The sequence below is a fragment of the Leopardus geoffroyi genome, chromosome A1, assembly GCF_018350155.1.
Source record: "Leopardus geoffroyi isolate Oge1 chromosome A1, O.geoffroyi_Oge1_pat1.0, whole genome shotgun sequence".
Lineage (NCBI taxonomy): Eukaryota > Metazoa > Chordata > Mammalia > Carnivora > Felidae > Leopardus > Leopardus geoffroyi.
The window spans coordinates 122,542,575-122,561,318 of record NC_059326.1 but is presented as its reverse complement, the minus strand read 5'-3'; the positions used below and the strand labels follow the sequence as shown (position 1 = coordinate 122,561,318).

Here is an 18,744-nt window from a genome sequence, read left to right as displayed (position 1 = left end):
AAATCTACAACTTAACCCAGTTAGTGGGTACTATGCCTTACTAACATTATCTTACTTCCTTCTCAGATCAATTACAAGGTGTCCTGTTACTATTCCTATTTTTTATCCATATAATAAAGGCATCAATGCTTACAAAGATTACACAAGTTAATGTTAAATCATTACTCCAAAAAAACCACATAACTGTTTACTCAGTAACCACTACAGCCACTGCCTCGTCTGGACATGACAGGAAGTACTCACAAAAGATGACAGCTCTCACTGAAAGAAGGGATGTGTACCCTCTAACAGATTTCAAACACTCTGTTGAAGATCAACAATACCCCTGCCCCTCTGCTAGTTGTATTAGCATTGAGTATTCAACATGCTGAAACCATCATTACAGATAGTTACACATTCCATCTTTTAACAAGATAACTCTACCCCTTTATTATCCTCATTACAAGTTTAGAACATTTCAAGGCTGCTGCTTTTCTGCTCAGTACTAAGACAATTCTACTTCTTAGTCTAGAAACACAAAGACCCTCCCAGCAGTCCGTGAAAGAAGTCTACAAAAGAAGAAAATGTTCCCTCTTCTTTAGAGCCACAGATAAGAGGTCTTCATCATTAAGGCAAAACAAAAACAACCAAAAACAACACAAAAAACATATTCTAGCAGATATTTCTAAAAAAGTCTCTTGTAAGATTTTTGGACATAAAGGGTTGGTAGTAAGCCCTGTGAAAATAAATCCTACCCTCTAGCGTGTCTGCGATGCCGAGTGGAACTCTTACTGAATAACACGTTGGCCTGGTGATAGTATTTACATTTATATCACTTTCCCCTAAGACATAAATATCTGCATAGATTACAAGTTCAGAAGGCATCGGAGGCACGACTCCCCTCACCTCTTTTCCCACATGAAAAAGTTAAAAAACAAAAGAAAAACAACTCTACTAGGGTTATACCTATTTTTGTGGGTATACACATAAATATATATTTATATTTATACAGTTATTCATTTAGATATGTGTATTTATATATCAAGTATTATGTATTGTATAAATATATATAAAATCAAATATATTAAAAAAAATTACAATGTTTTATTTTCCCATACACAAAATAGGCAATGTAGGGCTCTTCCCCTTAATAAAGGTTTTTAGGATATATATATATATATATCCAGAGGATATATATAATGAAAATTATCTCTCTCTCTTTCCCTAGCATCTCTTAAAATAACCAAAACAAACAGACCAGATAAAACAACAGGTTAACAGGTTTGCAGGATATTTAAAGTACATCTTTAAATGGAAATGATGGCTCCATTAATAAAATTAGTTGGGCTAAAAATTATGTTAAAGATTTCCATTCTGATGAAATGCAAATAAGAAAATGGATGGAATGAGGAGAAGATAAGCCGATGGTTTTGTTGTGAACTTTTTTTCCCCAACTGGGAAGCAGGATTTAAAGACTGAGTGAGTAGTAGGAGACCATGAATTATCACTAAAAAGATCACAGCTGAATTCCTGACCTCTTTTCCAGGCTTGTGGCTTGAGTAGGGTTTTCTTGTCAATACACGTGAGTCTTTTCTAATATGGTGCCTAAGCAGTGATGAATCAGCTCCTAGAGCGGTACAGTGAGTTTGAGCTACAGTGGGACAGAAATGGAGACTGGGGGGGATACAGGTAAACACTGATGTTGCTGTGGTAGTCATTCTTGTGAGATTTGGTTGGAGGAATACGATGCCTTGGGATAGGTCTCTGGATGAGATTGAAGGGGCAGAGGGTGAGCAAATAGCACAGGCTTGTTGAACACAGCATGGGTATTTCCTACCAATGGCAACCATCTGTCATTTCATTTCTTTCAAAATAATGAAGGCATATCTATACTCTCAGGATATACCAGTTCTGAAATGCCCTTATCCTTTGTTTTCTGCTTGGCTACCCCTATTCAACCTAGAGGAACCAGATCAAATGCTTCCTCTTCTGGAAAGCCTTTCCTGGACCCTCATTTAGGATCCCTAAATAATTTCAGAGCACTTTGTACATCTAAGGGTAGCAATGACTAGCAAGACAGAGACATTTCCTGACATAGCAGGCACTTTATAATCATGTATTGAATGAATGAATGAATGAATGAATGAATGAATGAATAAAGGAACATGGTAATACTGTAATGAGTGGCTAAGATTGATCCTCACATTTTTAAAAACTTGATGTCAAAGAGTAGAGATAGAATACTCTTTTGAAATTCACGATCCTTCTGATTCTTCTTTGGGAGAATACTAACCTTTATTTTGAAGCAAAATAATTTTTATTTTTAAACATAGGGTACAAGATTAGGAGGAACTAAAACAAAAAATTAGAGTAGGCAGTGCCAAGCTCCCATCAACAGAAACATAAAAAACAAGCAGAAACTGTCAGAGCTAACTTTGTCAGAATTTTGGAACGCAATCAAAGGTTTTTTAACCAAGGAAACACTAAATCAAGAAAAAACGCAACTTAAAAAATGCTCCTGGTGTTCAAGGGAATCTCTGTCAAAATATTAGCTAAACACAAGCTAACATAACAGGAACTGCAGGGATGACACATGACAAGGAATACAGTGTTTGCAAAAGTAGTTTGTAAAAGTTACTTAAAAAGGGACAAGTATAGCCTTCAACAATCGTAAAACAGCAAGCCCTATGGAAGGAGAGAATACTGCCTTACGATATTCAAATGTCAGGTGTTTGACAATGAAACCACAAGGCATGCAAAGAAACAGGAAAGTAGGGTCAATTCAGAAGAACACAATCAATTGACGGAAATCATCCCTGAGGAAGCCCAAACAGTGGATATACTAGACAGAGACTTTAAAACAACTATCTTTTTTTTTTTTTAACTTTGTTTATATATTTTGAGAGAGAGAGAGCAAGCGAGCACAGGGGAGGGACAGAGAGAATGGGAGAGAGAATCCCAAGCAGGCTCCATGCTGTCAGTGCAGAGCCCAAGTTGGGACTCCATCCCATGATCCTGGGGTCATTACCTGAGCTGAAATCAAGAGTCAGATGCTCAATTGACTGAGCCACCCAGGCGCCCTGAAAATAACTATCTTAAATATGCTCAAAGAGTTAAAAGAAATCATGGGAGGAAACCATATGTTAGGCCACAAAACATTCTCAATAAATTTTAAAAGATTAAAATCTTACAAATTATCTTCTCTGACTACAACAAAATGAAGGTAGAAATCAACAACAGAAGTAAAACTGGAAAATTCACAAATATGTGGAAATTGAACACCACATTCTTAAACAACAATTGTGTCAAAAACGATCACAAGAAGTAGAAAATACTCCAAGATAAATAAATAAAAACAAACAAACAAACCCAAGATATTGGAACTTAGGAAATGCATTGAAGATAATGCTCAGAGGGTGTTTTATAGCTGTAAACGTCTACATTAGAGAAGAAGAAATATCCCACATCAGTAACCTAACTTCATACTCTTATGAATTAGAAAAAGAAAAGCAAAATAAACCCAAATCTGGCAGAATGAAATAATAAAGATGAGAGCACAGACAAATGAAATAGAGAATAGACATAATGGCATCAAAAGTCATTTTTTTGAAAAGATTAACAAGATTGGCAAATGTTTAGCCATACATAAAAAAGAGAAAAGATGCAAATAACTGAGCTCTAGAAGAACACAAATTACCTACCTTGACTTCAGAAAAAATAAAATATCTCACAGACCTGTAACAAGTAAATGGTAACCTACAAGTAAGAATCTGAAATGCAAACTTTCTAACAAACAAAAGCCCAGAATCTGATGTCTTCAGCAGTAAATTCTACTGAATGTTTAAAGAAGAAATAACACCAATCTTTCTCAAACTCTTCTGAAAAGACAGAAGAGGGAACACTAACTCATTCTATGAGCCCAGCTTTACCCCAATAGCAAAACAGCTAAAGACATCAAAAGTAAATTATAGGACAATTTTCATTATGAATATTGATGCAAGAATCTTCAACAATATACTAGCAATTGGAATCCAACAGCATATTGAAAGATTATACACGATGAGCAAGTGGGATTTATCCCAGGAGTGTGAGAATGGTTCACCATAAGACAACCAGCCAACACACACATTACATTACATCACAACACATCACATTAATAGAACTAGGAAAAGACAAATGCACAAGATTATCTCATTTGACCCAGAAGAGGCATTTGACAAAATCCGAAGCCCTTCAAGAGAAAAACATTAAAAAACTAGGAGTTGAAGTATACTTTTTCAACAAGCTAAATGGCATTTACAAAAAACTCACAGCTAACACAATTCTCAATGGTAAAAGATGAAAGTATTTCCCACTAAGATCAGAAAAAAGACAAAGATGCCTGCTCTTACCATTGCTATTCAATAATGTCCTAGAATTCCTAGCCAGAGCAGTTAGGAAAGAAAAGGAAAGAAGGCATCCAAACTGCAAAGGCAGGAGTAAAGCTATCCTTATTTGCAGATGACATGGTCTTAGAGGGAGGAAGTCCCATAGAACCCACAAGGAAGCTGTAAAACTGATAAATGAATTCAGTAAAATTGCAGTAAACAAATCAACACAGAATAATTGGTTGTGTTTCTATACACCGGTAATTAACAATCCAAAAAGGAAGTTAATAATTCAATTTCCATAGTGTTCAAAAGAATAAAATACTTAGGAATAAGTATAACCAAGGTGAAAACTTTGTACTCTCGAAAGTACAAAACATTGCTGAAAGAAATTAAAGAAAAAACAAATGGGGTTCAGGTAACAAAAACTTACGGAAATAAATAGTGGTGGTGGCTGCACAACATCGCGGATGTACTTAATGCCACTGAATTGTACACTTAAAAATGGTGAAAGTGGGAAATTTGATGTTATACATATTTTACCCCAATAAAAATTTAAAAACAAAACAAAATGAAGGGGCGCCTGGGTGGCTCAGTCTGTTAAGGACCTAACTCTTGATTTTAGCTGAGGTCACGATCTCAAGGTTTGTGACTTCAAGCCCTGTGTGGGGCTCTGTGCAGACCACACAGAGCCTGCTTGGGATTCTCTCCCCTCCTCTCTCTGCCCCTCCCCAGATCGCACTCCCTCTTTCTCTCTCTCAAAATAAATAAACGTTAAAACAAAACAAAAAGACCAAGAGGATGTACACTTCTCTGATTAGAGATGGAAGGGCCTGTTTTTGTTATAGGCAAAGCCACTTCTTGGTAAATGATTTTGAGGTTGATGTGAAGCCTGGAAGAAAGAGGAAACAGTTTCCTTCTTTTGCATGGTTTTAGAAAATGCTAAGCTCTGTACTGTGGGTAAGTGGCTTATAGCCTTTCCCATCAGGACAGAGGCTTCCAGGGGCTGGGTGTGGGGAAGAACTAGGATAAGAGGTGGCTCCGGGAAGAATGTCTGGTGGGGTAGCATGACCTTGTAACTCTAAGAACAGCAGCGCCTAATTTTCACTGTCCAGTTATAAAGTTTTCTTTCCTTCCAGTATCCCGATGCTCTTATTTATTGAATCTATACTGTATTAATACTCTTTTAAGGCATTACCATGAAGACACTGGTGGGTAAGACCGGGTCTTCTCCCACAAGAAGAATTCATTTTAGTGGGATAGAAAAAGAAACACAAACACATAAATACTTATAAATTACGTTAATGTCATGAAGTGATTAGAAATAGGGGCTGAGAAAGAGAGCAGTTGTGAAGGACCTTATCTTCAGAAACCCCCTATGTGAAGAGCTGAGAGTAGAACATTGAAGGAAAAGGGAAGAGCAAGGGTCCTAAAGAAGGACAAAACCAGTAGTTATTGAGGGTCAGATACCTATAGGATCTTTGTGGTTAGACGGTTTTGAGCGAAGACAAGAATGACAGTACAAGGATGGATGGAAAGGTAGACATAGCGGGTAGAATGTGTGAGGCACGATCAAAGGTTATTCACAAACTGCTGCCATCACTGAAACTTTAGAATACTTGTAAGAGATATGTTCTCTTGGTCTTGGCTACATGTGGCGGCCTGTTCACAGAGAAGCCTGTATAGGCAAGCTCTACAGGTGCATAGGCAGGAGCAAGTCTGGAGAAGCTGGTTGGTTATGATGTGAAGAACAGATCATTAGGAGGAAGGTGTGGCGAAGCAACAAGTAAGATGAATCTGTGACAGAGCCGAACATTCCTTGGAGGGCTGCAGAAAATATTTACAGGTGGGCGTTTGGCAAGAGGCCCATTCTGTGAACAGAAAGGATGTGGACTTTGGTAGATTGGCTGTTACAGGATATAGTGGCCCTGGAGGACTGGAGACATTAAGGACATTGAGAATATTTATTTGTTTGCAGAGCTACCTTCGAGGACAGGGATGTCATTGAATGCAGGGATTCTGTCTCATTCATATAATCTTCAGTGCAATGGGCCTGGCAGATAATATATACTCAACAAAAGCAGCCTAAATGAATGGATGGATGAAAGGATGGATGACCATTAGCTGAGTGGTGGGTAGGCAGGGGGAAGAATGGATGGGTATATGGATAGATGGATGACCATTAGATGCAAAGGGAGTGTTTACTACTTCACCATCATTGTAATACACAGAACCACATGTGAGTCTCAAATTCTCCTGAGTCCCTGTAAGTGACTGCATTGAAATCTGAGCTCCAACTAACAGAGAATAATACAGTCACGAAACAATTTTAACACAGCCTGAAATCCAGCCATAGCATCCATAAGAATTCAATTTTTTCTGTGAATAGACACTCTTCACTTCTGCTTGGCCGTATATAATGAAATTTTGCTTGTGGCAAAGAACAGGCACCACCTCTAAGGTTGGAGGGGGGCCCCAAACAGCCACGTGTGTACCTCAGAACCAGCCCCTTGCCTGTAATTTTAGGAGGAGTCACCTCATTGAGGCTTGGCCAATTGGAGGATCCCCCAGGAAATTGTAAAATTTGAAATGAGAGTTTGAAGAGGTCAATAACCGAATACAGTTAATGACAGAGCTAGAGAATCTGCAGTGAAACATTGCTGCTTGGCTTGGGTCCCCACAGCTGCCCCTGCCTTCCATTTCAGAAGTCCCAGGGCTCAGTGACTCTGTGCATTCACAAAGCAGAAACGGGGCGTGTTGAGGGGACCTCCCACCAGAAGCTCTCCCACAAACCATGGCCATCAGGAAGAGTCCCATGACTCTGAGTCTGGCGGGGACCTGCTTACCTGAGAGGATTCACATTTCCTCATCTCCTTCTCCTTCTTGGCCAGGCGCTTCTTTTTCTTGTGAAGAGGTTTGGACTCCAAAATCATTTCTTCAAGTTCAAAGGTGGGGTCGCAATTCAGCCTGCCTTTCTGCAAGAAAGACAAGTTGGCTCACTCCTTCGATTCTGTATCATTCTACAAATACACCAGGACAAATGGCAAGAATAACACCTACTTTTGATGGACCCATCCAAGAATAAGGAGCTGTGATTCCTCCTTGGTTTCAGATAATTTATTGCCAGCATTGTTTTTCATACTCTTTTTTGATTTTCTATTTTGTATATTTTCTAAACTCCCCATGAGCCCTCAGTGAGTGAGAAAGGAGATCAAATAATAGTTATCTTCCTAAAGTTTGAGCTTGTAAATTAGGTTTCTCAAAGTGTGTTCTAATGATCACATAGATCAGAATCACCTGAGTTGTTTGCCCAACTTCTCATTTCCCCAGCCAGACCTCCAGAGTCAGCGTTTCTGAACATGAGGCTGAGGAAAGTACATTTTTAACAACCTCCCCAGGTGATTCAGATTGACAATAAAGTCAGAGAATCATATGTAGAACCCCTCCTGCGGCAGCATCAATGGCTAATTGCTGTGGTGTGGTGTGTAGGAGGAAGCACGGAAGCAACAGGAGATGGGTCTAGATCTCCATGGTGTCATGCGTCCATCAGCCAAGGTACACCTGCCCCTACCAGATTCTGCAACGTGGCCAATTGAGATCTAGACCTACCCTCTTGTTCCATGAGGTAGCAACTCCTCGCCCCAGAACTCCACCACGCTGCCCACTCGTGTCGCCCACCTTGCACCTTCAGCCGACCCACCCATCCATGCCTCTATTTGCACATGAAAGACCACAACCCCACAAGCCCACAGCTTGCGCCTCCCTTGGGCTGAACAGAAAACTCTGAACTGTCTCAACTGTCCCCTTTAGGAGTTCATTATCCTGCTGATCTACCTGATACTGAATGTGTAGAATTAGACTGGAAGAGGGAAGCTAGAGGCCTCATGTGGGCCCTGTGGCCGAAGCTTCTGGACTCCAGCTTTACCAGCAGTCTGCAGAAGGCCACAGATGTCCCTCAGCCAGGTAGTCATCCAGTGGGAATTATTTCCCTTAGCTTATTAGTGCTTACAAGTATGGCTCTGTGGCAGAGAACCATCTAAGGAAGAGGGGTGAATGTTAAAAATAAATCCAACATTTTCAATGCTGTGACTCACAGAACTCCATGGACACAAATTTCTATATCTTTGAAATCAGAGAAAACACTGTTTCCTCGACGAGAAAATTCCTGGGAATGACTATTTGGAGGACTAGAGCTTCCTTCCAGTAGAAGCATGCCACAAAAAATGGTTAGGAGCTGGGACTCCAGATACAGATAGACCTGGGTTAGAATCCCACTTGGCCACTTGCTAGCCACGTGAACTTTGGTGGCCCATTTACCATCTTCTCATCTGTAAGACAGGAGTGGGGCTGTCTTCGGACACCGGTGAGGTTATCTAATGAGACTCTGTGTGTAACTGACTGAGAGTTGTGATGGGTTGGTTAGGATTGACTCACATTAGGAATAAAACCTGGAATAAGCCTCTTCTGCAAAACTGCATCCCAGTTCATGTCATTCATATATGGGAAGTTCTGAACGTCGGACAAGTGAGAGAATCGTTGGTCTGGATTCAGCTCAAGTAGCTGCCAACGGAATACGAATATCAAGATCATCATGAAAGTCAAAGTGGGGCAAAAAATCATACAAATTCCTTCTAAAAAAGGTTTCAGGTGTAGAACTGAAGGAAACAAGGCAGCGTCCCCCTTCCTTCACCCTGTAAACAAATAGTATAGGTAATACATACATAAATAATGCGATAATGCATGAATAGAATAAGCTATAAGTTGGTGTTTGCAGTGTGGTGAGTGAAAATAGACTGTCCTACTGAGTCAAACATACCTTTGATTCCTGACTCCCCTACTTTATTTATTTATTTAAAAAAATTTTTTACATTTATTTATTTTTGAGAAACAGAGACAAAGCATGAGCGGGGGAGGGGCAGAGAGAGAGGGAGACACAGAATCTGAAGCAGGCTCCAAGCTGTCAGCACAGAGCCCGACGTGGGGCTCGAACCCACAAACTGTGCCCAAGTCGGGAGCTCAACCGACTGAGCCACCCAGGTGCCCCTGACTCCCCTACTTTATTAACTATGGTCAAGTTTGTCCTCTCAATCTTCATTTAGTATATATTGAAGGGGATAATTGTCTATTTCATAAGGTTGTAGCTAGGATTAAATGAGCCATGTACACAAAGTACCTAAGAGAAGGTCTGTTCTTATTAGGTGGTGAATGCTCATGCATTTCTATAAATGAAGTTCATTTCCTACTAAAAGTTTTAGCTGTTCATATTGCTAATTCATCATCAAATATTTAATAATTATTAATAATTAGTAGCAATTATTCTTGCTATTAATATTATAGCAACTGTTAATATTAATAATTAATAAAAATATACTGGGTGTGACAAAGATGCAACCAAGGTTACTGTTTACAGTTTGGGGTTTACTAACAGGGATTAAAGATTTTCCCCTCACATAACCACTTAGAGCCAGTATCACATCAGTCCTGTGGCCCAAATGGGAAACGTCAGTTCTCCTTGAGAACATTCCTGGAGACTATAGCTGTGGATCATCAGGGTGTAATTGTGGGGTGAGAAGGGCTCTCTTGGAACTGAGGAAAATCTGATTATGGAAAATGCCCCCACTATTCTTGACATTATCAATATCCCTATTCCAAAACAGGGAAGTTGACCCCAAAGACAAGAAGTACAAGTATGAATCTTCGGCCCTCAAAGCTCTTGTCCTTAACTGGCCATGACTTGTGTAATTTTCCCTCTTTGAAGAAAACCAAGCGCATCCTCTGGGGCTCCTCATTCTTCGTTCCATATAATCATTCAATACATACGACTTAGCTGCTGCTACAATTGCTACTAATCTTTTCCGTGAACATGGAAAATCTGACGGACACTACGGACCTCATTTATTCAAGTACCAGATTTTCCCACCTGTCAGACTCTGTGCTAGATGCCGAGGATAGCATGGTGAAGAAGCCTGACATGCTGCCTCCTCATGTGGCTTAGAGGACAATAATCATTAACCCAAAAATCACACACATGCAATGCATAGTTTCAAATTAAAAACAATGATATGAAGGAAAGATATTGCTATGTGAGCTTATAACAGAGGAAAGCTGCTTGAGGAAGTGATATTTAAGCTGAAATCTAAAGCTGTGCTTCTCAAACTGTATAGAAGGGCCAATTATTTCTGTTTGTTTTAATTTCCAATCCAGTGAGATCCATACATGGTCTTACTGGGCACGGCTAATATGCAGAGTTACACCATGCACAACTTGTGACTTGTGTTACACCCTGTTCAACGAGATGAGTCCACTGACCATGTACTCAGAGGCATCAGCAGTATCAAACTGATACAACAATCTCTAAAGGCTTCTCTCAATTTCTGGACTTCCTGTGGACCAGTAGGAAGCAATGCATGAGCTTGAACCAGTCAATGAATCCCAGTGAGTAGCACTGATTTTTATAAAGGAGGGAGCTGGTAGTGCTGGGGATGGGAGCACTGTTCCAGGCAGAGGGACTAGCAAATGCAAAGGTCTGGTGGTGGGAAATTGACAGATGCTGGTGAGGAGGGGGAGGAAAAGGAGAAGAGAAAAAGCAGTTTATGTGTAGTCAAAAGGGGAATAAAAGCCCAAAATAAGGCTTGAGTGGCTTAAAGGCTTTAGAACCTTTATACCATACCAACGATTCTGATCTTTTTTCTGAGAACAATGAGAAGACAATTAATTTTGCTTTGAACAGATCGTTATGTGGCAGGGGGGAGAACAGACTGGAGTGTGCAAAAGTGTACAGGACAAACCAGTTATAAGGCAGGACGTGATGGCAGTAGGACTGGGGGGATAGCAGTAGAGATAAAGAGAAGTGACAGATTCAAGAGATATTTACGAAATCAGATTACAGAACTTAGCGATGAATTGGAAACGGGGGAGATGAGATGGATCATTTCTCGTTTCTGGCTTCCATAACTGGATGGATGCAGAGGCCAGTCACCGAGAAAGGGAACATCACACAAAGTCCAGGAGACAGAGGTCAGGGACTTCATCTTGGACATAGTTGAGTTTGAAATGGCTGAGCAAGAGGACACTTGTGTTGCCTTCATGAAACCATGTGTTTGAAAGCTGTTCGGTGCAAAGCCCACTCTAGAAATGTACATTGTCATGACTGCCTCCAGTATTGCAGACTAACTTCTTCCCTCCAACCAGAAAGCATGCTTCTTTTTACCACTTCCTTTTGTCATGCAGTCCTCCTTCTTACCTTCTTAAGTAGTGACACCATTTGCTGTGACCAGGCAGAAGGGTAAGCCACAATAGCCGTCTCAAACATGTGCGCGATTTCCTTGCTGGACGCACCGGAGCGAATATGGTATGGTCTCTTGGGGGAGAGAAGCAGTAAGAGTCTTCATTTTTATAAGGAAAGAAAAAATGTTGCTTTGCAAATGTTTCTGAGCTAAATATTCAAGGACTAAAATCTCAGTATCATTTTCTAATCCCTTCCAGCTGATTGTTGTTTTCATATGCAAATGTGATCTGTTGCCAGCTCTCTTAAAAAAAAAAAAAAGACACCAGAAATCTATAGTTTCTTGTGAAATCTCAGAATTTTTAGAAGTAGCTAAGTCCATTGGGCCAAATGAAACATTCCTGTACGCTAAATCCACCTCTGAGATACCAATTTGGGACTGTTTTGTAAGGTAACTTATACAAGTATTTACATAAAACATGGGACAAGTGTTCAGTAAATGGAACTTAAAAAAAAAATGTCCCTTACACGTTGATTATAAGGAGATCCAGCATTTTACTCTGCATTTCCTTGCACTTGTTTGAATCAATAATAAGTTCAAGATAGAATGTTACCCACAGAGCTTCATCCTCCGTCCATAATGCTATAAGTTGCTAGTTCCATGGATAGGGGTAGGGAATTTTATGATAAGGCAAAGTACTTTCACTTCTGAGAGAACCAAGTTCTATAGATTTAACTTGGGGGAAATCAAAACAGTGGCTTTGTCATATTTTTCACAGCTGTCCACTAGAGGGAAGTCTTTACCTATATTAATTTCTCTATTTCATAAAATAGATTTGTGGGATTTTATCTTTTATGCGAACTGTGAGCTACTTAGGGCCAGAGATTATCCCATACTCATATGTGCGTCCATTGGACCTAACAGGTGCTCATTACATGTTTGTTGAATGGACAAAATTGCCATATTAGATTAACCAACAATGGGATAGTTAATATGGACATGTATATTTATTAAGTGCCTGGCCCTTTCAAGATACTTAATAAGTGATTGTGGGCCTATGAAACAAATTGGAAGAAATAGAAGTTTATTTTTTTCCTGTTCTGAATCAGTATTTAAAGGTAATGTAATGGGGAGGGGGTGCCTAGGTGACTCAGTCAGTTGAGCATCCGACCCTTGATTTCGGCTTAGGTCATGATCCCAGGGTTGTAGGAGCGAGCCCCACATTGGGCTCCGCACAGAGCCATGGAGCCTGCTTAAGAAAGATTCTGTCTCTCTTTCCCCCTGTCTGCCCCTCCCCTTGCTCGTGTTCTCTTTCTTTCTCTCCAAAAAAAAAAAAAAAGTAACATAATTATAGATGGCTAACAGACACATGAAAAGATACTCCATATCACTCATGATCAGGGAAACACAAATCAAAATTGCAATGAGATATACCTTCACACCAGTTAAAATGGCTAAAATTAACAACACAGGAAACAACAGGTGTTGGCAAGGATGCAGAGAAAGGGGAACCTTCTTACACTTTTGCTGGGAGTGGAAACTGGGGCAGCCACTCTGGAAAACAGTATGGAGGTTCCTCAAAAAGTTAAAAATAGAACTGCCCTATGACTCAGCAATAGCACTATTAGGTATTTACCCCAAAGATACAAAAATACTAATTGGGAGGGATACATGCACCCACATATTTATAGCAGCATTATCAACAATAGCCAAATTATGGAAACAGCCCAAATGTCCACAGACTGATGAATGGCTAAAGAAGTAGTATATACACACACACACACACACACACACACACACACACAGGAATATTACTCAGCCATCAAAAAGAATGAAATCATGCCATTCGCAAAGATTTGGATGGAGCTAGAGAGTATCATCCTAAGTGAAATAAGTCAGAGAAAGACAAATACCATATGATTTCATTCATGTGGAATTTAAGAAACAAAACAAATGAAGATAGTGGGTAAAAAATAATGGCAACCCCAGCAACAAACTCTCAACTACAGAGAACAAATTGGTGGTTACTGGAGGACAGGTGGGTGGGGAGATGGGTTAAATACGTGATGGATATTAAGGAGGGCACTCGTGATGAGCACTGGGTGTTGTATACAAGTGGTGATTCACTAAATTCTATACCCGAAGCTAATATTATGCTGTATGTCAACTAACTGGAATTTAAATAAAAACTTGGCAGAAAAAAAAGGTAATGTAATTCAGTGTTTGAGCTTTGAAGGCAAAAAGGAATTGAGTGCTAAATTAAGGCACTCGATTGGAGTTTCAATTCCTTCGTCTGTAAGATGAAGCTCCTTTATCTGTAAAATAAACCTCCACGTGAGATTGTTGGAAAAACTGAATCGCATAACATGGGTAAAATTCTCCACAAAGCAGCTAACACATATCACACACAATGCAGGAGAGAGATTTTCATCACTCTTGAACATCGGGTAACAAGGGTGGATACCAATGTCAATAGTGAACAGCAAGGTGAGTCATGGATAGAGGTGACGTGAAGAAACGCTTAACTCTGCACATGGTATATCAACGTCAAGTTACTTGGGGAACCACAGACTGCTAGGAGTTGACCTCTAAAAAGGAGACTGGCCAGACTTTATTTCTTTTATCCAAGGTCTAAACATACACAGTCGTATGTATTTTCTTCCCACAAGACTGAATAAAGGACTATAGGTAATTCATTTGTCTTGGTAACAATATAGTGGAAATAACCCATGGAACTCAATCTCAGAAAAGAAATGCTAGGTACCTGGTCACCATACTCAATGCTTATTGGCTGTTTGCTAGCCAAGGGCAATGTGGGTCACTACGTGTGACTCATTCCATGTACACCATTAAGAGCTGGGACACGTTCGGCACACTTCAGCTTCCAGGATTCTATGCATGCGCACATACATCTTTTCTTTTTTCTAATTTTCTTCATTTCTGCTTCTAAACTTACTGTTTCTCAGACAGCTAGAAACATAACATGATTTGATAAATGAATACATTAACTGATGAACGCCACAGGCAACTAACTGGTTTAAGTGGGCTTTTTTTCCATTTACTTTAGAAGGCCATGTGACTGAAGCTAGTATTAAAAAACATCCTCATGTTCTGTCCACTTATTAAAAATAGTCAATCATCATCTTTGCCTAAAAAATAACTTATTTTTCTAGTTCAAAAATTTTAAATCCATGTTAATTCATCAGCTACCAGAATTGTATATTATTCATTTTCCAAATATTTATTGAATGCTCATGATGTTCCAGCACCTCTGTTGGGCACTGGGGATTCAATGAAGAATAAGACACATTATTTCTACATTGGTGAAGCCTATAGTCTATTTACAAAACCTGTAAATATTTATATCCACTGAACACCCCTAAATCAATGGAACATATACTATAAAGTAATACAGTATGCAATGACAGGATATATGAAATAATTCTTTGGCAGCATATAAAAGCAAGAATATGAAGAATGCATAAGGTGCAAAGGTAAAACATTAGATGGGAGAAAATGAGGTGTGATTATAGTCATATTTCAGGAGTACAAAAGCAATAGAGTTAGTTGCAGCTAAGGATGTACAATTAGTGTAAAACTGTGTGTGTACCCATCAGAACCTAACAAGGATAACACAAAGGCAGAAAAGGCAGACCAAGCAGGTTAATAGTTAAGAGACCCACCCATTCACCAAGACTGCAATGAAGTTCAGAAACCACGGAGATGTCAAGCATATCTTTGAGGCATGTATCTTTCTGTAAACAAGAATTTGTAAATGTAGAGGAAATCATTGTTTAGCACCCTTCCTCTGTGGCTTAGTTGTGTTGATAGTTGCAATTAAATGTGATTAGCTGCATTTTGAAACATAATTACCTGTAGCCTACATGGCGATTCTTTCTGAGAATGTGGCAAGATTGATATGTAGTGGCTTATTCCCCCATTCATTCAATACACACCTGTTATGTATCTATCTAAAGTTAAATACTGGGAATAATACTAAACTGTATAAGGTACATGTTTCACCTTTCATGAATTTTTAATCTAATAATATAGAAGAGATAAAAACATAAAAATTGATAGGCCTTGAAAAACTCACCAGAGCAATACTTGACAGAGTGGATTTAAATTCAACAATCTAATAGTAACTTTCCTTCAACTTTCCAAAACGAAAGAAAGAAAGAAAGAAAGAAAGAAAGAAAGAAAGAAAGAAAGAAAGACAAGAAAAGAGAATCTGACAGTGTTAATACAGCACATCACAGGGAAGTACCACAGAGGTAATATGATATGGGAGGGAGGGAAAAAATATTCTCTTGGCAAAATTCTCTCTAGGCATTTTCTTAGTTTAAGGAAAGTCTTCTTTAAAATGAAACACTCTCATTTTCCACTGAACTCAGAACCCAGGGGCCTGATGACAGAGAGGAACCAACAAGACAGGGCATGAATTGTGTTGTGTTAATAATTCACACTTGCCTTAGGGAAGCATGTCTATGTTAGAGTCCTGTACTGTCACACCAAATGATTTTCTTTAAACAAACAAATATATTTACACAAGCTATTTAGTGAGGTGCACTGATTTTCCCTCTCTGGCAGTTTATAATATCCATATTATTTCATTTTATCTGCGTTTAATACTAACTCACATGCTTGGCTCCATATGTGGGAGAGTGAATGTGCAGAAGTCCCAAGCATCACATGGCATAATGCTTTCACCCTGCAAACAAACTGCTTGAGTTTAGCAAAAAAAAAAAAAAAAAAAAAAAAAATCCATTCTTCCATTCTAAAAAGGAAACTTGACGGAAGAGGAACCAAAGAAAACTGCGATTCTCCCATACCCGGCCTCTGAGGAGCTCATATGCCGTCACTCCCAGGGACCACCAGTCAACAGCAAAAGCATAGCCCGTTTCTCTTCTGGAGTTGAACATCTCAGGTGCTGAAAACACAGAGAAGTCAGGTAAGTTTTATTCCCTGATCCATTAACGGATCCCTTTTCCCAACATGTTCCTCCTAAGGCACATTATCAGGGTAAATAAAGGAATAAACACTGTTTGGATGTTTATCATCCACTGCTTGATTGCTCACAGCAGGCAAAAATGTCTAATTTCCTAGTCTCAGTAGACTAATTCATCAACCCACATACGGGCAAGCACAGACCTTGATGGGCAAATTCTGCTCTCGTTTATATCATATACCTATTAAAAATTGGATCCCATAAGGCCTCAAATGTTCAGATGATGCTAAAATTCAAACGGCCGAGAAGATGATATTTGTTGTCTTGATTTGGAAGGTTGGTACTAAAGGACCTTTATTTGTATTACTTCTGCAAACGCACTTAGAATTTGGTGCACCATACGTCGGGTTACCTCTGCATCTCAGAGTCGTTACAAGACACAAGGACGGCATTTACAGCCTGCTATTACAGGTGATGAGGGAGCGGGAGAGAGGGGGCCGACATTCTGGACGATGTAAGGTTTTTCATTAGGTGTGAAACTCACTCTTAGTAACATGGTTGTTTGAAAGGACTCTTTCAACAACAAAGCAAAGCTACAGTCAATTTTGGCCCCCATTGGTGACCCCCTAGTTATGCATTCTCCCATCCAAGTACTAACCAGGCCCGACCCTGCTTAGCTTCCGAGATCAGATGAGATCGGGTGCATTCAGGGTGGTCTGGCCGTAGACTAGTTATGCATTCTCTAAGCACTTTGACACACTGTGGACCTTCTCCATACTCTTCCAGGAACACACCTAACTCGTGAGGGATGAGGCACAAGGCAAGAGTGTCTTGCTCACTGCTACATTTCTAGTGTCATATTGAACCTGGCATGCAGAGTCACTCAACAAAACGTGTTGAAAAAATAATGACGAGTCAAGTAAACAAGCAATGGTGGCAATTATTAGCTCTGGAGCCATGCTGTCTGGGTTCAAAACCTGCCTTTACCACTTGTTCTGACCTTGAACGAGTCAGCTGCCTGAAGTTGAGAAATCCTCATCAGCAAGGTCAGAATAATAAGCAGGAGATCTTTCTAGAGGTGAGAGATTAAATGAGATGCCAAAATCTCAGTTCAGTGCCTGGCACCTAGAAAGTGCTCCAAACATCAGTGCCCGTTCTGGAGATGCAAACGTTCATAGGAATGGGGATTTTACTTGTCAAAAGCTATACACAGCTGACCCGAGCCTCTGGTAGTAAGGTGTTGCCTCTGGACAAAGGAAACCGGTGTGACATGGGGCCTGCACCGGGGCTGACCTACCCAGGTACTCAAGTCCGAAGCCAAATCCTGTGGACAGAATGTTGACGTCACGAGTGCCAGGACTGACCCTAATGGGAAGAGCCTGTGGTAGCAGAACTAGGCAGACCTCATTCCTCGTACATTCATCTCCCACTCGTGAATGCATCCTTCCTGCAAGTCCTAGGTCTCCATGCAGTTCAGGAGACAATGAGCCTGACCCCACAGTCCGGCCCCCCCCGCCCCCGCCCCTGGATGGAATGGGCTTTATTTCCCCTTTCCCTTATCAGTACCTCATAGTTGTCATGTCAGATACTCCCCTGGGTGACAAGCCACAGGCATCTCAGAGAAGTAGCAGAGAACTCTGAGGGATAAATAGGCCATTGTGCTAAGAGAATACCTAACATCTGGGTGTTTTCAACTTGGGAGTGTTATGAACAACGCTGCCATGAACATTCCTATACGTGTAAGACTCCTTAAAGTCCACACATCTGTAGGGTACATTCCTGCAGGGGGAGATGCTGGGGATAGGACACGCATCTTCACATATTTAACCTGGTGGTAGTACCAATTAACACCGTGACCAGCAGTGTATGAGAGGGTTTTTGTTTTGTTTTGTTTTGGTTTGTTTTTTTGCTCAGCGTCCTTACCCACACTTGGTGTTAGCTGACTTTTTGAATTCTGCTAGTCTGGGGCGCCTGGGTGGCGCAGTCGGTTAAGCGTCCGACTTCAGCCAGGTCACGATCTTGCGGTCCGTGAGTTCGAGCCCCGCGTCGGGCTCTGGGCTGATGGCTCAGAGCCTGGAGCCTGTTTCCCTCTCTCTGTGTCTCCCTCTCTCTCTGCCCCTCCCCTGTTCATGCTCTGTCTCTCTCTGTCCCAAAAATGAATAAACGTTGAATTCTGCTAGTCTACTAAGTGCGTACTGATCTTTCATTGTGGTTTAACTTGGCA

At 40.3% G+C, this 18,744-nt stretch overlaps 1 protein-coding gene across 3 annotated transcripts in view; it reads right to left on the bottom strand.

Annotated features, from left to right (window-relative positions):
* The window catches only part of STK32A (serine/threonine kinase 32A), a 133,483-nt gene that overhangs the window by 9,637 nt on the left and 105,102 nt on the right, over nt 1–18,744 (bottom strand). For all 3 annotated transcript variants that reach the window (XM_045492998.1, XM_045493008.1, XM_045492989.1), the window contains exons 8-11: nt 16,405–16,502; nt 11,590–11,706; nt 8,781–8,906; nt 7,193–7,321 (exon numbers count right to left, since the gene is read on the bottom strand). In XM_045492998.1, the coding sequence (XP_045348954.1) occupies nt 7,193–7,321; nt 8,781–8,906; nt 11,590–11,706; nt 16,405–16,502 (470 nt within the window). The remainder of the gene's footprint in view (nt 1–7,192; nt 7,322–8,780; nt 8,907–11,589; nt 11,707–16,404; nt 16,503–18,744) is intronic.